Source organism: Pleurodeles waltl, chromosome 7 (genome assembly GCF_031143425.1).
Source record: "Pleurodeles waltl isolate 20211129_DDA chromosome 7, aPleWal1.hap1.20221129, whole genome shotgun sequence".
Classification (NCBI taxonomy): Eukaryota; Metazoa; Chordata; class Amphibia; order Caudata; family Salamandridae; genus Pleurodeles; species Pleurodeles waltl.
This window is the reverse complement of record NC_090446.1, coordinates 471,607,556-471,630,729: the sequence shown is the minus strand read 5'-3', so window position 1 is coordinate 471,630,729 and position 23,174 is coordinate 471,607,556. Positions and strand designations below refer to the sequence as shown.

The window sequence follows — 23,174 nt, the reverse complement described above, 5'->3', positions numbered from 1 at the left end:
TCCAGATGGGTAGACATTAGAATGTCCAGATGGAGTAGCAGGTAGTTGCGCCAGGGGTCTCAAATGTCCCTCTGTCTGGAGTTTAAGGGCAAAGTTTCTGTATACAGTGTCAGTTGATTGTTACAATAAACAAAGTCAGTTAACCATTCCCTGGGTGCCCGTCCCCTTCCCTAGCGGCATGCAATTCTACGGTTAGTCAGAAGTACCAAAGCTGCAAATTGTTTTAGCGGGGATCGATTTGTTGAGGATATACCAGTAGGGCAAACAAAGGTGTAAGTGTAAGAGAGAAGTCGATCATGTCCCTTAATGCTTTTTCTATGTCGTGCCAATATTGTCGTATATTTCCACATTCCCACATTAAAAGAAGGAAATCAGTACCCTCCATGTGACAACACTGACATCTGTCGTCTTCTCGCAGCCCATATCTATACAATCTGCGTAGAGTGTAATAAACTCTATGTAGGAATTCATGGTGGGTGACGCGGAGGCGGCTACTGGATGCAATATGTCTGGTGTGAGTGCAACATGCCTTCCAAATAACCTCAGTCAATTCTATATCTAACTCTGATTGCCATTTGTCTTGTGCTCCAAGGCCCTTGGGAGGTGCTCCTGTTTCTATAGTATAGTGTAGTGTAGGTTGGACACCAGGTGACCCTGTGACACTGCTTGCAGTAGTATATGCAGCATCAGCAATGCTTGGGGTTCCGCAGGGGAGTTGGGAGTGACCGCTTTCCCATTTTGTTGAAGTTTGATAATATAAATATCTCTAATGGTGAGGGCAGCTCCTCTACAAAAAGTTGCTCCTTTGTTTCACATGTGACATTGATATACAGATCTCCCCAATTAAGACAATTTAGCCGCTTTAGAAGCTTCCGACACAAAGTTTTCTGAGTGATCAGCAATAAAGGATTATAGGGAAGAGGAGTAAGTGGGGAGTATAGGACAGATTTCCCTGCATGTCATGCCAGGCTATGCCATGCTGCGGTGGTGCATGCTACGGTGGAGTCAGCTGCGCCTGGAAAGTGCTGTCTGGTGCCTAAGCAAGACTGTGGTGGGAGCAGGCCCATATAGCCCTCCTCTACAGCCAGGTGTGGTAGATAGGGGGTGGGTTTAAACCAGTATATAGTGTAATGGGCTTGTGTACAGTGGTAGTATAGCTCAAAGCTTGGTGCTTCAAACCCACCCTGGGAAAAGGGCAGGGCAAGAATATCCCAGCTGATACGGGGATGCTTATCTGCCCATGCCAGTCTGATCATTTGAGTACGACGTGCCTGGAAAAAAGCACGCCTGGGCCGAAAGGATATATTCTGGAATAGATTTAAAAGTTTAGGAAGTACAATCCTCTTCATCTGGCCTATATGACCAGCCAGGGACAGGGGTATGGATATCCATCTTGTGACACAATATCAGCAATGTTTGAGAAGGCTATGCCATAATTCTCTGAGCGTTTCTTTCTTGTTCAGGTTAATCCTCACTCCTAGATATGTTTAGCTCGGTGGAGCACCACTGTAATGGGTAATCTGGTATGAATGGCGGCATTTGAGGGGTTAGTGGAAAAATGAGATTTTCTCCAATTGATCTGTATGCCAGATAGTTCCCCAAATGAAACAAATTCCCAGAGAACTACATTTATGCTGTTACGCGGCTCCATTAAATATAGTGTGATGCTGTCCGCATAAAGCGACACCATCAGGTGTCTAGAGGGGTATCTGAGAGTAGGTTCAGGGTGCTTCTGTCGAAGCCTTTGCAGCCAGAGGCTCCACTGCCAGCGCAAAAAGGGGTGACAGCAGACACCCCTGTCTGGTACCCTTCGAAATCTATATTGGTTCTCAGAGCAAGCCATTCATTTGCACTCTTGCAGGAGGGTGCGAATACAAAAGTGTTATCCAAGCTAGGAATCCTTCAGGGAGACCCATACACCTCAGCACTGCCATCAAAAAATCCCATTCAAGGGAATCAAAGGCCTTGGTGACGTCTAAGAAGCTAGCCACCGCAATTGATAAGCGACAACAGTTGATATGAATCGCATTCATTAGGTGGTTTTCCCAGTTTCAGGAGGGTGAGGGTCATAGCCTCCCCCATGGAGGGTGGGAAGGTGTCTGTCTGAATCTTGTGATTCTTGATACACTTTGGCTAGCATAGGTATCAGTAAATCAGCATATGCTTTAACGAAATCTGCTGGCAGGCCATCAAGGCCCGGGGCTTTTCCCGTCTGTAGTTGCATAATCGCATCCCGTATGTTGTCCTCTGTGAAATCTGCAGCTAGGAATTCCCATTGTGCATCACTGATCCAGCCCAGCACTACCTCTTCAAGACATGAAGCGAAAGTAGCCTCTGCCATCCTACAAGAGCAATATAAGCCTTCACATAAGAGTGGAAATATTTGCAGGATGTCAGAGGTGTCTCTCTAAATATATCCCTCTTGCGATTCATTGTACCTAAGGTGAGACCTAGTCTTTCTCTTTCAGCATAAGCACTGGCCGTGGCATATTTACCCCTAAATGAGTGTTCTTTCTCTGCCACTTCCCTATATTCTGACCGGGTTTCCTTTACAGCACGCAATGTCTTGGGATCAGGAGTAGTGCCCTGGAGGGAGCGCAAAGGGCGCGTTGTACTCTGCAACTCTTTGCAATGCAAAAGCCTTTGATAAGTACTTTCAAGGCTGCCCATATTGTGCCAGTAGATGGAACAGAGTCCATGTTTCCATACAAAAAAATCTGCAGTCTCCTGCCGCAGTTCCTCTCGGAACAGTGCTTCAAGAAGAATTTCAGGATTTAACTGCCAGGTGTTGAAACCACCAAAAGTGGAGGGCAAGTTAAGCACCAGCAAAATGGGCGAGTGGTCAGAGTAAGTTCTCACAAGGTGACGGACTTCCTGTATCCAGGGACCCATCTGTTTGATAATAAACCAGTAGTCTACACAAGACCAGCTGTTATGCCTTCCGAGTAGTATTTACCCTCTCTGGCATCAGGGTTAACCTGCCTCCAAGCATTAATCGGGGATTTTTCCTTCATGATAGCTAAAACATGTTTGCCAGCTACGCTATGTGAAGAGTGGGCTGACCCTGATCTGTCCTTTGCAGTATTTAGCACTAAGTTGAAATCCCCACCCCATAATACAAGGCATGGCCTATGTCTGCAATGAGCCCCCACATTCTATCAAAGAAGGCATGATCATCTCTGTTAGGTCCACAGCAATTGGCAGTAATGACGGATGAAATCTCAGCCTGCCCCCTATTATAGTATAGTGCCCTTGGTCTTTGTTAAGAGAGCCTTAGAGTTGGAATGCCATCCCTCGATGGATGAATGGTAGTCCACAAACGAATGTGGAATAGGTAGTGTATTGCTTGCATGTGGGACATTCAACAGCAAATGGCACCCCTGTAGAGGGTGAAAAGTGTGTGTCTCATAGTAGGGCTATGTGGATATTCTGGCTATCTGCGTAAGCCAAGATGTGTCTGCGCTTGCGCAGGTCACCCAACCCCTGAACACTTCATGTCAAACATCTCAGTGACTCATGGGAGGAAGTCTTACATGATTCAGTGTTATGCTGGTGCCCCTGATGAGGCAGGGGGAGGGTAGTTTGCTGTGCATAGTCTAGTATAGTATTGGATCATCACAGCTTCTTGTTGCGACCAGTGCAAATCATAGTGAAATTGACACAAATTAACAATAACCCCTAATTGCACCCTCCTCCCACTCTGATGGCCCACACTCATGAGAAACACACTTTCTCAAATATCCAGCTTGTATCTAACAATATCCTTGTTGCAATAGGGTTAACCTATGGGGGTCCTTCCAGGAGTCGGGCGGCTTCTTCCTCTCTTTTAAGAGAATGCATAGAGGGAGGCAGTATGATTAGCATTTCGTTGGGGGAAAGTGTGGGTGGTGCACCCTCCTGCTAGAACACATAGCGTAAGCTCAGGGGTGGGGTAAGGACTCAACACATCCACCAATCCACATAATAGTTCTTGATCGCAATCAGTGTAGATTATAGGACTAGTGTATTAGTCAGTGTCAGTTGTAGGCAATTTTGACCTAGATCGCGTCACTTTAGCATTTCTCCTCTGTGGATCGATTAGCATGTTTATGAAGAAAGTCCTGGACTTGTTGGGGTGTTTGCAAACACTTGCTCCTTCCTGTCACAGTGTCCTTTCCTCAGGATCTGCACGTCGCTGAACAAAAGGCCCACCTCCCGGCATCACTAGCTCAGAAAGCTATTATAGTACAGCGTTATGATGAAGCCGGTCGAGGGGAAGGGAATTAGGGTAGGGAACTGCAGGGAGAGAGATCTGAAAAGAAAAGGTTAGAACAAATATGCACGTACTTATTTATAGCAGTATAACTCATCAATAGACTCTTGACTAAATGCTTCTCCGAGATAGCAGATGGAGACCCCTTTTGAAGTAGGGCAAAGCCCCTTCTTTGAATCATGGAACAAGAACAAACTACAACCTCAGAACCAAGAGATGGCAAGAGCTTTGGACTATGATCATACTCTGAATATTAATCCTGTAACATGTATGCATTCATAATATAAACCTTTGATCATGACCTAGAAAATCTCAAAGAGTTAAATGTGCTTTTAATGTATTATGCTTTCCCAAAAAAACAATGAAAACTATAATTTGCTTATCTCCAAAAATGCTTTCAAATTCACAACTATAAAACCGGAAAGTCTTTACTCATTGAACTTCATTTAGATGGTGAGATATGGACAAAATGCTGCCAATTTTGCTGTATTTCGCCCCCAGGCTGCAGGGGCCTCACAGATGTGCGGCCATCTTGCGTTCCTGCTCTCTGGTGCTCCCCAAGCAGTTTGATTTTTTGTTGCAATAATATATCAGTTAAATGCAAATGTAAAAATTAAAAAAACGCTATCTCGGAATGTGTACAAACAGAAGTTCTACATTCACTATAATTACCTAAAATGTGCAAAAAATAAACATATTGCCATGAATATCTCGTATATGCTGATATGTTATGCTACTTCACTTAAATTATTATTCAGTTTTGCACATCCCCTTCTTGGAGTGTCTCCTCGTTGTATTTTTTGTGGCCCACCAGCTGGGGTTTTGGCGTCTTCCTGGCCCTTTACTATGCTGTTTAAGCTTCCAATACTGGACAAGGCTCTATTTAGTGGGGAAGTGAATTTGTCTTGAATAGTGATTTGGCCCTCTGGCTATTCCTCCATGTTGCCTGCCACAAAACCTACAGGTTGTAATGTTCCAAAGGTCTACAGAGCCAAACGATCTGCAATCAGTATGACACCCTTAGTTATTTAGTCTGGGATTTTTTCAAATAACTTAATTTTCCATGTGCACACACCCATGGATGGATCCTCTTCCCTGACAGTCAACAGAAAAACATTAGATTTAAAATATTTTGGCCAGGGAACTGGAGAAGTTTGACAGTTTTGTGAAGCAACCATCTTAGTACCCTTACTCTGTTAAATAGGTAAGTTCCGTAATGATGGAGGGGATCTGGAGTGCATTTAAATTCCCATGCCTCCACCTTTGATTGCTCCTTTTTTGTTCTTCTGAAAATTAACCCTAGATGAGTAAATGTCCATTCTTCCTTTGCCTTTGGGCAGCCTAATATCTTCATCTCTTCTGCGTAAGTCCCTTACTTTCTTCAATATTGTGCCTCTACATAAGATGGCTAGTTTTTCTTCTGCAAGGGCTTAAATTACAATCAGACAGATGACACAGCCATTTAACAGCCCCATGGCACAGCTGCCTATAACAAGATGTGCATAGTGCTTTGTGGTATCTGTTGCACAATGATCTGCTTAAAGAAGTAATATTTGTATTGTTCACTGGACCAAGACGTTTCTGATGCCAGCAGCAATTTTGTGGTGTTCTCCGCAAGCTGTTTTGAGCCAAACTCTTAATTGCCCCAGGCAATAAACTTTTGACAGAAAAGTGGTAGTTATTCACACATAGAGATTGGTGTATCTGAATTAATATGCATGATCTAAAAACAAAATATTTTTGCTGTTGTGCAACATCTGTACAACATACACTTGCTTTTTTACCTCCTGCTTTAGAAAGAACTGGAAATGTACAGACTATTCACATGTTTCTCATAGACTACCTTCTCTGATGTTAAAATTTGAAGCCATCTTGTGTAAGAGTCACTCTCCAGCACTGGTCGTAGGGCTGGAGTTTTTGGATGGACCAGGGCTTGGCTTTACTTTGATTGATCTTCAAGGTAAAATTAGGTTCGATGGCATCTGTCGCTGTAGATACGCATGTTCTGCAATAGCTCGCCATCTGGTGTTGGGCCGGAGTGTTACAAGTTGTTTTTCTTCGAAGAAGTCTTTCGAGTCACGGGACCGAGTGACTCCTCCTTTTGTCTCCATTGCGCATGGGCGTCGACTCCATCTTCGATTGTTTTTTTTTCCGCCATCGGGTTCGGACGTGTTCCTGTCGCTCCGAGTTTCGGAACGGAAAATTAGCTAATTTCGGAAGATTTTCGTCGGTATTGTTGCGTTCGGGATCGGCGTACTTACATTCAACACCGCATCGAAGATCGAAGAGCTCCGGTGCCCTTCGGGGTAGTTTTTCGATCCTCCGTCGGGGCCTGGTCGGCCCGACCGCGTGCTGAAGAACGCCGATGGAACGGACCCCGTTTCATTTCTGCCCCAAATGCCACAATAAATACCCCTACACAGACCAACACTTGGTCTGCAACCTGTGCCTGTCACCTGAGCACAGCGAAGACACCTGCGAGGCCTGTCGTGCGTTCCGGTCCCGAAAAACACTCCGAGACCGTCGAGCCAGAAGACTCCAGATGGCGTCCGCACCGACAGCCCAACGGGAGTTCGAGGAACAGGAAGAGGAAGGTACCTTCTCGATCCAAGACTCAGACTCCGAAGGATTCGACGATACACAAACCGTGAGTAAGACGTCGAAAACCACACAGAGAAACATTTACAAGGCCCAGGGGACGCCACTGCCACCAGGCCATGGCTCGACCCATAAATTCGGTGACCGACCGTCGGCACCGAAAAAGGCCCAAACAGTGCCGAGATCGTCCGACTCCGGTCGAGACACCGGCACGCAGCCTTCTCGGGACCGAGAAAGTGCTGGAGACAAGCCTCAACACCGAGATGCCGGTGTGGACACGGCTCGACGCCGAGACAGCGGCACCGAAACAGATCGACGCCGAGAGGTTTCGGCCCCGAAAAGGAAAAAAGTCACCTCGGAGCCGAAAAAACACGCAGACAAAGTTTCGATGCCGAAACAAACTGCAAGCGACCCAGCTTCAGGCTCTTATACAGAAGAGCACTCGCTAACCTCCCAAATGCAGAAGCATAGGTTTGAGGAAGAGCTACAAGCAACTGATGTGGACCATACGCAAAAGCGTATCTTCATTCAGCAGGGGACAGGAAAAATAAGCACCCTTCCCCCCCATTAGGAGAAAGAGGAGGTTGGAGTTCCAGACGGAACAAACACCACAACCAAAAGTGGTGAAAAGAGTTACACCACAACCCTCTCCTCCGCCCGTGATTGACGTTTCACCAGCACAAACTCCATCACACTCCCCAGCTCACACCACCATGAGCCAGGGTGACCAAGATCAGGACGCATGGGACCTATACGACGCCCCAGTGTCAGATAACAGCCCGGAGGCATACCCTACAAAGCCATCTCCACCAGAAGACAGCACCGCGTACTCTCAGGTGGTGGCTAGAGCAGCACAATATCACAATGTAAGCCTCCACTCAGAACAGGTTGAGGATGATTTCTTGTTCAACACACTCTCCTCCACCCACAGCTCATACCAAAGCCTGCCTATGCTCCCTGGTATGCTCCGGCACGCAAAAGACATATTTAAGGAGCCGGTCAAAAGTAGGGCAATCACACCAAGGGTGGAAAAAAAGTATAAGCCGCCTCCTACGGACCCGGTTTTCATCACTACACAGCTGCCACCAGACTCTGTTGTTGTAGGAGCAGCTAGGAAAAGGGCCAACTCCCACACATCTGGAGATGCACCACCCCCAGATAAAGAAAGCCGCAAGTTCGATGCAGCTGGTAAGAGAGTCGCAGCACAAGCTGCAAACCAGTGGCGCATCGCGAACTCCCAGGCACTACTTGCGCGCTATGACAGAGCCCACTGGGACGAGATGCAACATCTCATTGAACATCTGCCCAAGGACTTACAAAATAGGGCAAAGCAAGTGGTAGAGGAAGGACAGACCATTTCCAACAACCAGATCCGCTCCTCCATGGATGCTGCAGATACAGCTGCACGGACAATTAATACATCTGTAACTATCAGAAGGCATGCATGGCTTCGAACGTCTGGATTTAAACCAGAGATTCAACAAGCAGTTCTCAATATGCCTTTTAATGAAAAAGAACTGTTCGGTCCAGAAGTGGACACAGCGATTGAGAAACTCAAAAAAGATACGGACACTGCCAAAGCCATGGGCGCACTCTACTCCCCGCAGAGCAGAGGGAATTACAGCACATTCCGTAAAACGCCCTTTCGAGGGGGGTTTCGAGGTCAAAGCACACAAGCCAGCACCTCACAAGCCACACCGTCCAGTTACCAGGGACAGTATAGAGGAGGTTTTCGGGGACAATATAGAGGAGGGCAATTCCCTAGAAATAGAGGAAGATTTCAAAGCCCCAAAGCCCCTACTACTAAACAGTGACTCACAGGTCACTCACCCCCTCCACACAACACCAGTGGGGGGAAGAATAGGTCATTATTACAAAGCATGGGAGGAAATCACTACAGACACTTGGGTTCTAGCAATTATCCAACATGGTTATTGCATAGAATTTCTACAATTCCCTCCAAACATACCACCAAAAGCACAAAATTTAACAACACACCATTCCAATCTCCTGGAGATAGAAGTGCAGGCACTATTGCAAAAGAATGCAATCGAATTAGTGCCAAACACACAAATAAACACAGGAGTTTACTCACTGTACTTTCTGATACCAAAGAAGGACAAAACACTGAGACCAATCCTAGACCTCAGAGTAGTGAACACTTTCATCAAATCAGACCACTTCCACATGGTCACACTACAAGAAGTATTGCCATTGCTAAAACTGCACAACTACATGGCAACTTTAGACCTCAAGGATGCTTATTTCCATATACCAATACACCCATCGCACAGGAAATACCTAAGGTTTGTATTCAAAGGAATACATTACCAATTCAAGGTACTGCCTTTCGGATTAACAACCGCACCAAGAGTCTTTACCAAATGTCTAGCGGTAGTCGCAGCACACATAAGAAGGCAGCAGATACATGTGTTCCCATATCTAGACGACTGGCTAATCAAGGCCCATTCGTTAATAGAGTGCTCAAATCACACAAATCATATCATACAAACCCTCTTCAAACTAGGGTTCACCGTCAATTTCACAAAATCCAAAATTCTGCCACGCAAGGTACAACAATACCTGGGAGCCATAATAGACACATCAAAAGGAGTAGCCACTCCAAGTCCACAAAGAATTCAAAATTTCAACACCATCATACAACGCATGTATCCAACACAAAAGATACAAGCAAAGATGGTATTACAACTCCTAGGCATGATGTCATCATGCATAGCCATTGTCCCAAACGCAAGACTGCACATGAGGCCCTTACAACAATGCCTAGCATCACAGTGGTCTCAAGCACAGGGTCACCTTCTAGATCTGGTGTTAATAGACCGCCAAACTTACCTCTCGCTTCTGTGGTGGAACAACATAAATTTAAACAAGGGGCGGCCTTTCCAAGACCCAGTGCCACAATACGTAATAACAACAGATGCTTCCATGACAGGGTGGGGAGCACACCTCGATCAACACAGCATACAAGGACAATGGAACGTACATCAAACAAAACTGCATATCAATCACCTAGAACTTCTAGCAGTTTTTCAAGCACTAAAAGCTTTCCAACCAATAATAGTTCACAAATACATTCTCGTCAAAACAGACAACATGACAACAATGTATTATCTAAACAAGCAGGGGGGGACGCACTCCACGCAGTTAAGCCTGCTAGCACAAAAAATTTGGCATTGGGCAATTCACAACCAAATTCGCCTAATTGCACAGTTTATACCAGGGATACAAAATCAACTCGCAGACAATCTCTCTCGAGATCACCAACAGGTCCACGAATGGGAAATTCACCCCCAAATTCTGAACACTTATTTCAAACTCTGGGGAACACCTCAGATAGACTTGTTTGCGACAAGGGAGAACGCAAAATGCCAAAACTTCGCATCCAGATACCCACACAAACAATCCCAAGGCAATGCCCTATGGATGAACTGGTCAGGGATATTTGCTTACGCTTTTCCTCCTCTCCCTCTCCTTCCTTACCTGGTAAACAAACTCAGTCAAAGCAAACTCAAACTCATATTGATAGCACCAACTTGGGCAAGGCAACCCTGGTACACAACGCTGCTAGACCTATCAGTAGTACCCTGCATCAAATTGCCCAACAGGCCAGATCTGTTGACACAGCACAACCAAAAGATCAGACACCCAGATCCAGCATCGCTGAATCTAGCAATCTGGCTCCTGAAATCCTAGAATTCGGGCACTTACAACTTACCCAAGAATGTATGGAAGTCATAAAACAAGCAAGAAGGCCATCCACCAGGCACTGCTATGCAAGTAAATGGAAGAGGTTTGTTTGCTACTGCCATATTAATCAAATACAACCATTACACACCACTCCAGAACATGTAGTGGGTTACTTGCTTCACTTACAAAAATCTAACCTAGCTTTCTCTTCCATTAAGATTCACCTTCCAGCAATATCTGCATACCTGCAAACTACCTATTCAACTTCCCTATATAAAATACCAGTCATTAAAGCATTCATGGAGGGCCTTAGGAGAATTATACCACCAAGAACACTACCTGTTCCTTCATGGAACCTAAATGTTGTCCTAACTAGACTTATGGGTCCACCTTTTGAACCCATGCACTCCTGCGACATACAGTTCCTAACCTGGAAGGTGGCATTTCTCATCGCCATTACTTCCCTAAGAAGAGTAAGCGAGATTCAGGCGTTTACTATACAGGAACCTTTTATACAACTACACAAAAATAAAGTCGTCCTAAGGACCAATCCTAAATTTTTGCCAAAGGTTATTTCACCGTTCCATCTAAATCAAACAGTGGAACTTCCAGTGTTCTTTCCACAGCCAGATACCGTAGCTGAAAGGGCACTACATACATTAGATGTCAAAAGAGCATTAATGTATTACATTGACAGAACAAAAAACATCAGAAAGACTAAACAACTCTTTATTGCATTTCAAAAACCTCACGCAGGAAACCCAATTTCAAAACAAGGTATAGCCAGATGGATAGTTAAATGCATCCAAATCTGCTACCTTAAAGCTAAACGACAGCTGCCCATTACACCAAGGGCACACTCAACCAGAAAGAAAGGTGCTACCATGGCCTTTCTAGGAAACATCCCAATGCAAGAAATATGTAAGGCAGCCACATGGTCTACGCCTCACACATTCACCAAGCACTACTGTGTAGACGTGTTATCCGCACAACAAGCCACAGTAGGTCAAGCCGTATTAAGGACATTATTTCAGACTACTTCCACTCCTACAGGCTGATCCACCGCTTTTGGGGAAATAACTGCTTACTAGTCTATGCAGAACATGCGTATCTACAGCGACAGATGCCATCGAACTGAAAATGTCACTTACCCAGTGTACATCTGTTCGTGGCATCAGTCGCAGTAGATTCGCATGTGCCCACCCGCCTCCCCGGGAGCCTGTAGCAGTTTGGAAGTTACCTTCAATTATTTATATATGTATCATCTCAACCTTAAATAGGTGCATACTTAGTCACTCCATTGCATGGGCACTATTACTACAATTCAACTCCTACCTCACCCTCTGCGGGGGAAAAACAATCGAAGATGGAGTCGACGCCCATGCGCAATGGAGACAAAAGGAGGAGTCACTCGGTCCCGTGACTCGAAAGACTTCTTCGAAGAAAAACAACTTGTAACACTCCGGCCCAACACCAGATGGCGAGCTATTGCAGAACATGCAAATCTACTGCGACTGATGCCACGAACAGATGTACACTGGGTAAGTGACATTTTCATTATCCCCATGGCCCCACTACTAATGCTTTGAGTATGCTGCTTAAGAAGAAGTGATTAAAATAGGCTCCTTGTACTTGCACTATTTGTTTGTTTTGATACGTAAGACTTTAACCACAAATTGGTCTCTACTGTGATTGATCAAAGGTATGAGGATTTACTGTTGCCCTTTGATATAAAGTGTGTTTGCTCTCCGGCAGATGCTGCTACAGCAAGAGATGTCTTGTTAAAATTTCTAGCATCAAATGGCTTTGTGATTCTTAATGGTTGTGTTCCACCGGATAGTCCAGCAAAAAAAACCTTTGTTTATGGCAGTCAGAACTGCTCAATAGATTGTGTTCATTTAAGCATGGGCTTTTAGTTATATTAATAAGCTTGAGGTATTGCAGATAGAAGAGAGTGACCATTACTCTTTGGGAAAAACTTAGGTTGGGCACTGTTGCCAAGAAGGAGCAAGTGCTTCCCGTAAAAGTCTACCCCAAATGGATAAGGACAAGTATATCTTAGAAGTACCTGTATTGTCTAAAGGCTTTCTTATTTAAATATAAAGAAATCAAGGTAGAAGACCTACCTTAAAACTGTATTGCATGGTAGGATGATCTCATCAATGAAGTAGTAGCAAACCTAAAAGTAGATTTAAAGGTATTCAGTAATATCAAAGTTAAAAATATAATCGAGAAGCAATCAGGAAACATTTGGTTCGACAGTGAATGTAGACTTTTAAACAGTAGAATAAGGAAGTTAGATGTGAGGTTTTCAGGAAATAGAGAGGGTAAATACTGACTTGCCGAGTTAAGAAAAACATTTAAAAAGTTAGTAACGAGCAAGAAACCGGGGCACTATGAAAAATGCTGGAAAGGCATGCTTGAGACAATGTAGTCAAACAATTTTTTAAAAAAATCTGAGAGTGCCACAAAATGGGCTAGGAAAAACCGAAGGGAAGCTGAATGCTCGGTGGAGAGGATGCATGAGTTGAATATTTGGAGAAAGCTCATAACAACAATGATATCCCAATTACCCAGGAATCTTCCACATTAATAGGAGGAATATTGAAAAGGTTTTCAGTTCCAATAATTAAGAAAACAATTGAGTCCCTAAAACCTACAAGAGCAGCCGGGCCAGACCGTCTTCCAGCAGTGATGATAAAAGCCCATATTGACTGGTGGACCAGCCGGCTCTATCCATTTTTTCAAAAACTCCTCCAGAGGGGATGCTTCCCACACAGCTGAAAGGGGGCAATTATTAACCAGTATGGTGCCTGGAGCGAGCGGGTCTCTTCCTCGCTCACGGTTCCCATGTGCTGGGGATGAGACCAGCTCGTCCTTCACCCGGCCCACGGCCTGATTCTCCTCCCCGCTCCCCCACCCTTCCCTCCATGACGTCACATGACGTCCGCACTCAATCGCGTGCTGACTTCCTTAGACGTCTCCAGCGCCATGCGTAATGGAAATGCTCAGCATTTCTCTTACGCTCGGGAGGAGGGGGCAGGCAGAGGCATGAAAGGAAAGGCTTTTCCTTTCATGTCTCTGCAAGCATTTCTGATGCCTGATGGCAATGCGATCGGGCAGCAGAAATGGCCACTAGACACCAGGGAAATGTTTTTTTTATTTTTATAGTTGCGTATAAAGGGAGCGACCCCTTGGGCAAAGCTGCTCCCCGGTTGGGGGGGGGCAAAATATTTTTAGGCCTTTTCTGCCCCCCCCCCCTCAGGGGGCAGACCGGCCACTTAAAACTAGGCCGATATGCCCCAGGGGGGTGGGGGGGGGGGGGGGTTTGAAACACCTAGACACCAGGGATATGTGTGTGTGCGCGTGTGTGTGTGTGTGTGTGTATGTATGTATGTATATGTGTATGTCTATATGTGTATGTGTGTGTGTATGTATATATATATATATATATATATATATATATATTATGTTTGTTTTTTGTTCACTTGATGTTTATATGTATTGGGAGCAACCCCTTAGGCATGGGTCGCTCCCCTGGGGGGCAAATTGTATTTTGGCCATTTCTGCTCCCCCTTGGGGGCAGATTGGCCTTTTATTTCTTTTTTTTTTTTTTTTTTTTTTTTTTTTAAGACACCAGGAATTTTTATTTGTTTGTGTCAATTTCGCACAGGGGGAGCAGCCCCTTAGGACCCTGCGGGGCAAATTTATTTTAGGCCATTTCTGCTCCCCTTGGGGGCAGATCGGCCTATTTTTATTAGGCAGATCTGCGCCCATGGGGCGCAGAAACCACTTAGGCACCAGGGCTTTGTGTATGTGTATATTTTGTTTGGGGGGGCTGCCCCTTGGACAAGGGTCGCTCCCCTTCAGGGCACATTACTGTTGGCCATATCTGCCCCCTTTTTTGAATGCCAATCTGCCCCCAAGGCGGGCAGAAAGCCCATCAGAGACCATTTTTTCCCCAAAATAAGAGGGTGGGAGTATGGCCATAACCCTACCCCAAATAAATGGGGCTAAAGTTGTTCTGCCCACCAGTGGGCAGATGGGGCAATTACCCCAATCCATACCCTGGGCGGAAGGCAGAAAGTCTGCTAGATGCCAGGGAATAAAAAAAAAAATAAACAATAATAAAATAAAAAAATGGTGTTGTGGTGGCCTCCCACCCCAACTGAAGGGGCTAACAGTCTTTCAGCTCTCCCCGCACATTAAAACATCTTATCCCACAGAAAGCAAAAAGACATTTCATTATTTGGGGTTTTGGTTTTACATTTGGGCCATGAAAGCTTGGCTGACTCTCAAAATCGTCCCACTTGGAATGGTGAGGGCTGCACTTTTTGGACTTTGGGAGGTTGCCATGTAGAAAAATCCACAAGACCTAGACAGATCTAAAACTAAACATCCGGGTAAGTCCAGGGTAGTGTGCTTCACATCCCCCCCCCCCTGCACCATTTTCTTACCCACAATGCCCTGCAGACCTCCAACTTTGCTGGAAATCACACATTTTTTTCTACATTTTTGTGATGGAACCTTCTGGAATCTCCAGGAAACCACAAAATTCCTACCACCCAGCATTGTCTCATCTATACCGATTAAACTTTTGCTCCACTTGTCAGCCTAAAAATGTTTTTTTTCAAACTGCCCTTTCATCCCCCCCTCCCCCTCAATTTCAACATGTTTTTGGCTCTTCCCTGTCACAGGCAGTTGGCCCACCTACACAAGTGAGGTATCATTTTTACAGGAGACTGAGGGGAACGTTTGGTGGTAGGAAATTTGTCCCGGTGCGGTGATCCAACACAGAAATGTGGGAAAGATGTTTTTTTTGTTTTTTGTTTTTGTTTTTTAGCTACATTTTTAAGGTTTGCTGAGAATTGTGGGTAAGAAAACATTGGGGGATTCACGCAAGTCGCAACTCCCTGGATTCCCTGCGGTGTCTAGTTTTCAGAAATGTTTGGGTTTGGTAGGTTTCCCTGTATGGCTGCTGAGCCCAGGAACAAAAATGCAGGTCCCTCAACCCCCGCAAAAACTGGCAGTTTAGTATTTGATCGTTTTGATGTGTCCACATACTGTTTTGGGGCATTTCCTTTTGCGGGCACTAGGCCTACCCACACAAGTGAGGTACCATTTTTATCGGAAGACTTGGGGGGAACACTGAGTGGAAGGAAATTTGTGGCTCCTCTCAGATTCCAGAACTTTCTGTCACCGAAAAGTGAGGAAACAGTGTATGTTTTGGCCAAATTTTGAGGTTTGCAAAGGATTCTGGGTAACAGAACCTGGTGAGAGCCCCACAAGTCACCCCATCTTAGATTCCCCTAGGTCTCTAGTTTTCAGAAATGCACAGGGTTTGTAGGTTGTCCTAGGTGCTGGGTGAGCTAGAGCTCAAAATCCACAGCTAGGCACTGCAAAAAAACAGGTCTGTTTTCTTTGGGAAAATGTGATGTGTCCATGTTGTGTTTCCTGTTGCGAGTGTTAGGCCTACCCATGCAAGTGAGGTACCATTTTTATCGGGAGACTTGGGAACACAGAATAGCAAAACAAGTGTTACTGCCCCTTGTCTTCCTCTACATTTGTTCCTTCCAAATGTAAGACATTGTGTAAAAAAATAAGTCTATTTTGAGAAATGCCCTGTAATTCACATGCTAGTATGGGCGCCCCAGAATTTGGAGATGTGCAAATAACCACTGCTTCTCCACACCTTATCTTGTGCCCATTTTGGAAATACAAAGGTTTTCTTGATACCTATTTTGTTACTCTTTATATTTCAGCAAATGAATTGCTGTATACCCGGTATAGAATGCAATCCCATTGCAAGGTGCAGCTCATTTATTGGCTCTGGGTACCTGGGGTTCTTGATGAACCTACAAGCCCTATATATCACGCAACCAGAAGAGTCCAGCAGACGTAACAGTATATTGCTTTCAAAAATCTGACATCATAAGAAAAAGTTAGAGTAAAACGTGGAGAAAAATGGCTGTTTTTTTTCACCTCAATTTGAATATTTTTTATTTCAGCTGTTATTTTCTACAGGAAAACCTTGTAGGATCTACACAAATTACCCCTTACTGAATTCAGAATTTTGTCTAGGTTTCAGAAATGTTGAGCTTTCTGGGATCTCCAGCATTAGTTTCACACCCATATCTGTCATTATCTGGAAGGAGGCTGAAAGCACAAAAAATAGTACAAATGGGGTATATGTTCCAGTAAAATGCCACAATTGTGTTGAAAAATGTTGTTTTCTGATTCAAGTCTGCCTGTTCCTGAAAGCTGGGAAGATGGTGATTTTAAGCACCGCAAACCTATGTTGATGCCATTTTCAGGGAAAAAACACAAGCCTTCTTCTGCAGCCCTTTTTTCCCATTTCTTTCTTTCTTTTTTTTATTTTATTTTATTTTATTTTTATTTAAAAAAACAAACTTTTCGCTGTAAGTCATCTGCATACATCAGGCATGGAAGTAGGCTGTTGCCCAGTTTAGGTGGATTGGAGTTGACCTGGGCATGTCTGGTTTGCAGGTCGGCTAAAAAGAGGTCGAAGAGAGTAGGGGCTAGGACACACCTTTTGCGCAGGCCTTGTTTAGTTGGAATCTTTCTCGATTCATTGGATCCATCGCCTAACTTAATTCTCACCTAGGTGTCCCTGTGGAGAAGGACCAAGGCATTCAGCACGAGTTGGGTATATTCCACATGGCCAGTTTGCTCCACACTTTTTTACTATCCACTCAATCGAAAACGGCCTTGTAATTTATAAAGGAGAGAGGGAGGGGCTACTTAGTCGCCTTGGATTAGTCAAAGAGCAAAGCTTTACCCAGTAGATTTGTTATTGTTCCCACTCCTTTAGCAAACCCTGTTTGATTGATCAGGATGAGACTCTTCTCAATAGCCCAAGTTACTAGCACCTCAAGGAGCCAGCATGCAAAATACTTAGATTTCACATCCAGGAGTGCTATCAGACTGTAGCACCTGCTGTTTGTGAAATCGTTAGTAGTTTGGCAGTTAGATGATCACTAGCATCTGTATTTTTTGGGCCCACCGGTGCTTTCTGTAAGCAAGCTTGGAGTTTACCAGCCTAGTTTTCAATGTATTGTCACTGGGAGATTTCTGATATGCTCAAAGAGTTTGGTTTAAACACTGCTTAAGCTCTTTTTTTTTTTTTTTCCTGTTGGCTGTCAGGCAGCCAGTTCTTGGCGCATTGCTGGATATACCCCCTGGCACAGCCTAGTTGTCCACAAATTCAGTTACAAAGTGCTCCCAGGTGGAATAAGTTTCGCTCATGTTGTCCAGGAGGGTTCTCAATGAGTGCTTTGCTACATCAGTTAGATCATGTAGTGACCTCGATGACCATTTCAATTTCTTATTATTTATAGTTGACTTGGAATGCATCTATTGCTATGTGGTTGTCCAAGAATAATGTGCGGGATAGCTCTTGAGGTAAATGGGCACTTTCTTCACTAAGGGTTATAGCGAAGCTAGCGACCAAGTGAATTAACAGAGCAGAGAGCCCCATGACGTCTATCAGAGATTGTCCTTTGTGGTAGTGATAGGTGAAGAACTGAGGACCGTCATCTTTGAATCGTCCGTTGGCTGCACGCAGATTTAGAAACACCAGATCTCTGATGAACTCTCTCCCTTTTTTCATGCTTAAAAGTAGAATTTTGGGCTTGCTCTGGGACTGACCAGAGGGCGTTCTGCACTGAAAAATATTCTCACCTTGCATAGACCCTAAAGATTAATATTAAAATCCCCAGAAATAATTATTTCCGGAGGGTGGGGATCTGTTCTGCAGGTTTGCCATTTCATTAATCAGGTGCTTACTTTCTAAGTGTTTTGCTTTCAATTTTAGGGGATGTGTTTCTGGGGGCTACATTAAGAATCAGAGAGTCCTATTTGAAAGTAATTAGAACTGTTTGGAGGCAACTTCAAGCCGTCAATTGCTGAGTATGGTTGCCTTTTAGGGCCGTCCTAATATAATTAGCTAGGCCACCACATAGGCGGGCATAAGCAGCTTCTTTTGTGGCGGGTGTTGTGTAGTTGATGGACCTTGGAATCGCCGTCACTTTTTCAACCCTTGTCTCTTGTAGCATAATAATCTGAAAGGAGTGCAGACATTTCAGTGTCTCATTGTCTACTAGTTTGTCCGACAAGACGTTGATGTTCCATGAGCAGATTCAAAGCTTGCCAGTATGATCAGTTTCTACCGCTGCTGTTGGATTTATTCATTATTGACTTTTTAGTTGACTCGAGGCTCCTGCAATCCAGCTCCAGCTCCAGTCTTTGTCCTGCATGGGTGCTCTGACCGTGCATGCTCCGGAGGTGCTAGAGAGTGGGGAAACTCGGAGATTTACTCTGTGCGCTCCTTAGAACTGAGTTGGATGTTTGTGTGAGGAGGTGGGTGTCTGATTCGTCTTGTGGGTGATTAGAATGTGAGGATAGGCCAGTTGTGCTTCAGAAGACAACAGTATACCCCAATTTTAAGGGTTGCTGCTACCTCTGGTTTGCCGCTGCAGCTGATCACCAGGTCACCTTGGTGGTTTCATCTGTGCGTCCCGGTGCTGGAGCCAAGAATTCAGCCAAGTCTGTGTTGGCCGTAGTTAGGGTCTTGGTTTCTGGAATTTCGCTTAGTAATCAAAGAATGTTCCAGTGGTTAAGAAGATCAGAGTGGCCTTGTGATTGTTACTCAGGGTACATTAGAACTACGCAGCTCCCGCTTGCGCAGGGGATAGAGACTCCGTGCAGATGGACCTGTTACCAGTAACTTGAGGCTGCTGACTGACTGTTCTGAAAAGGAGTCCCCTGCTGTCTGGTTGCTCATTAAGCCTTGTTACAATGGTGACTGAATCTGATTTTTGGTTGTCCCGGAACCTGGTTTTATCTTGACATGTATTGTGTGTGCCCAAAACGGGGTTGTGAGTTCACACCATTGTTGCCTGGGCCTTGGCCGGGCATGCTAGTGGACAAATACGACAATGATTATGGAAGTAAGGTCTGTTGCAGGGGCGGTCTTTGAATTCAGAATTCACTTGATGGCCTCCTTTGAGAGGTCTATCAGTTCTGTTCTCTGGTGCCAGAGGGGTTAGTTATCTACTTGGATTGTTGCCTGGAATTATTGGCTGCTGCCACCTCTCCTGAGCCAGCTATTTCTTCGTTAGTCACAGTACCTGGGTTGGCAGGTTGAGAGCCTGTGTACTCGACCTGGTCGCTGTCCTACTTTGTTTATTCATCATGGGGTATTTTTCTTTGTACATTTGGGTTGCTACTGCAGTTGCTGAAATATGAGAAAATGCTTTGCCTAATGCCTATTTTTTTTCCCTGTGTTTACAGGCTTTGCGTCAGTTCTTCTTCCTCTGGCCTGCTGATGGCTTGTCAGGGGCCAGTTGCTCTTCTTGGCTGTTGCCGGAAGGGTCCTGATTTGGTCCAGCAATTGGTCCTTCTGTGGGTGGATGGTTGATTAAAGGGTTCTCAGTTGCGGCCATTTGGGCTACAGTGTCTATATCCAGAAATGGGACTTGGGAGATCTGTTCCTAGTGGTCACTTGGCACACACTCCTTTTCTTCATGTGCTGACTGCGAGGCACCCTGAATGAGGCCATCAGAAATGTGTTTTGTCTGGTTAGTTGCCAGGTTTGTAGGATTTGAGGCCTGCTTGAGGTTGCTGAGAATGTCACCAAGTATTTTAGGGTATGACTCTAGTTTGTCTAGATTTGGGAAACTGGGTGCAGAGTATTGCCAGCGCCATATCTTCCGCTGCGTTTTGCACTTTAATTATGAAGCTATTAAGGTAAGCAATCTTCGTGTCAATCCTGAACGTGAAGACTACCAGTGTGTTAAAATTTGAATGTCCATTTTTGTGGACTGATAATTTATAAAGTGTCCATCGTTATCTGCAGTGTTTTTAACATGGTGGTCCAGCCGTCTCCAGAGTAGTTTAAGTTGATGGTTGCACTCGCATGTACAGATTCATGAGTCGCTGCTTGATGCTATTAAGTGATTTTCCTGATCTTCACCATGCATGGCTAACATAGCTTCCCATTCTGCTAAGGTGAGCGAAGATAGGTTTGATAAGAAATTTGCTTCCGGAGGATCCAAATTGCCTGGGTTATCAGGAGGAGCTCTGCTGGTTTGGGCGGATAATTTTTTTTCTTAAAGGCATCTTGGTTGCTATTTGCATTGGTGCTGTTTTTTAGCTGGGAAGTTGCCCCGTTGCAAAAGGTCGATCACTGGACCATCTGCGTGAGCTTGAAAGGTGCGTGCGGAAGATGGATACTCTGTAATATGATTCTCTTTAGCTTCGATTTCTTCAGTTAGAGTGAGGTCGCTGCCGTCCTTGCTGTCAAATTATTTTGGTGTCCTTGCTCCTGGGTCGGCGCTTGAGTGCACTTGTGCAGTGAGTGTAAGTAGAGATTGAATCTCCCTGCTCAAAGTTCTGTTTGCGAGATTTCCCAGGGCTTTAAAGTGTGATTCAAAAGTTCAGGGGGGATTTGGTAAGAAAGTTTTTTGACTCCAGCTTATTAATAACTTTGATGTTAACAGTTGCAGTAGGGTGTAGGAGCTCCATTGCTTCTATTGTTGAAGAATTTAGTTCTAGTTTCGGGCTGGTTGATCAGGCACTACTTGTGGGAGAAGGTATGAGGATGCTTGATCAATAACGGTTGGCTCTGGGAAGGGGGTAGTCGTCCTGGAATGTTGGAGTTGTTGTGAAAATGGCTGCTGCTTAATCCTCAAGAAAGAAGGATTTACTGTGAATTATAGGTGGCAGGGTGTATTCAGTTCCGCTGCTGGCTTGCCGCAGTGTCCCACTCCCAACTGCACAACTACAAAGCTTTCAATTCTGCTGCTGACTCGCCGTGCCTCCCCGTCCTGTTCCCGCTCTACTAGGCCCTGCCCTTCGCTTTCTGCTCGTTGTCCTTCACCCTACTCCTTAAAAACTTTCAAACTCCTATTTCAGCTTTCTGGAACCACAGTTCTTAAATTTAACTGATATTAACTGCACGTGGATTGGACAAGGGGAAGCAGTCTTCAGAGGACAATGCTGGAATTAGAGATGGCACAGGAGTCACAATTAACGTGCACTAAATGCCGGGTCTGGGTGGTTAGACTCAGTGGGAACTATCTAACGTGACCTCAAATAACAAGCAGGGGATTTAGTGTCCAAACATTCATTCACCACTTCCGTGTGTCAGGAATAGTTAAGGCACCAACCTTCACTCTCCCATCAGGATAGAAGAATTACCTTATTTTCCGGAGGTAGCATCCGAAATCTGTGATGGCCGCTTCCACATATGCTGTCTGAATTGTCCTGCATATCAGCTATTTCTGGCCAATCCATATCACAAACATATGCTGTGACATTTGCAAATAAATCCCTTTAAGCTGGTAATGAAATACCATACCTTTGCTTTCCATTTCAGAGACAGTTTGCCAGTGACGCTGATATCACCCTTTCCCAGGTATTTCATAGTACACAAATGCCCCCCAAATCTAGATCCCCATCCCTCCAGTAACATGAGATAATTTCACTTGAGGTTGGGAAGTATCTCTTGCACAGTCTCTCACTCTGTCTAGCTCTTCTCTCTCACAGTCTTGCTCTTTTCTCTCTTTCCCTTTTCCTTTCCCAACCCTCCCATCTTCCTCTTTCTTGAGTACAAAATGGTAAAAAGTTGCATCACTCTGACTGTTGTATCTCCTTGTGAGAAGAGTTCAAATATCGAATTGGTGTTCACACTAATCTTCACCCTCAATCCTCCATTTCCTCTTCTCCAGTTAGAAAGCACGTGCTTATTGAAATGAGTACCTAGGAATATGTATGCATGAAAATAAAGAAGTAACATTCAGTCGATGTCTGCATTTAAACCAGCTGTTCTTTTTTCTTTTTTTTAACAGAGCCTCTCTTGGTAGTTCAGGAGACCCTCCGGGCCTGGCAGGATAAAAATCACCACTGGTTAGAGCTGTCTGATGTTCACCGCGAGACAACAGAGAATTTGCGGGTTACAGCCACACCCTTCTACATGGGCATGCGGGTATGTCCTCTGTCATAGAAGAGACTACCTGTGCTCTCTTGTATGTTGTCGTGTTACTGCTCGAGGTCCCTGAGCAACGGGGGGGGGAAGAATTGACAGTAACAGTGTTTATTTTCATTTTCTTTGATACTGCTGTAAAAACAGCTACTCACTAGGGGGTTTTACAATAGACACAAAATTGAGGACAGGACTGATGAGTTCAAATTCAGTGGAAGAGGATTTCTTTTACTACTAACCATCCAAAAGGGAGATCGGTACAGTTAAAAATGATGGGGCAGAGGAGGTGGCTGGCAGTGGAGTACACCATTATTGCCACATGTACTTGCTAGCAGTGACAGCAAGCATATATAAATTCAGTGTTGCCACACATACACGATAAAAGAAAAATGCTGCACTGTGGAAGAACGCACTACGATTTATAGTATATGGATGTATATTTTACCTCAGTGTACAGAAAAATAAATGCACCTTGGCTTTATTCAAGCCGCCACCAACTAGCAGTGCCATATCCCTGATGGAGGTTGAATTTAGGAATGAAAATAGGAGCCCTTTGGTTACTCCATCACCACGCATACTTCGATTTTGTATGCTGGCTTGTAAAGCTGGCAC

General features: G+C 44.7%; 1 protein-coding gene across 1 annotated transcript in view; it reads left to right on the top strand.

The window, feature by feature from the left end:
- LOC138304211 (polymerase delta-interacting protein 2-like) overlaps window positions 1-23,174 on the top strand; it is a 116,095-nt gene that overhangs the window by 59,107 nt on the left and 33,814 nt on the right. The window contains exon 7 of the mRNA XM_069244078.1: window positions 22,429-22,565. Coding sequence (XP_069100179.1) covers window positions 22,429-22,565 — 137 coding nt within the window. The remainder of the gene's footprint in view (window positions 1-22,428; window positions 22,566-23,174) is intronic.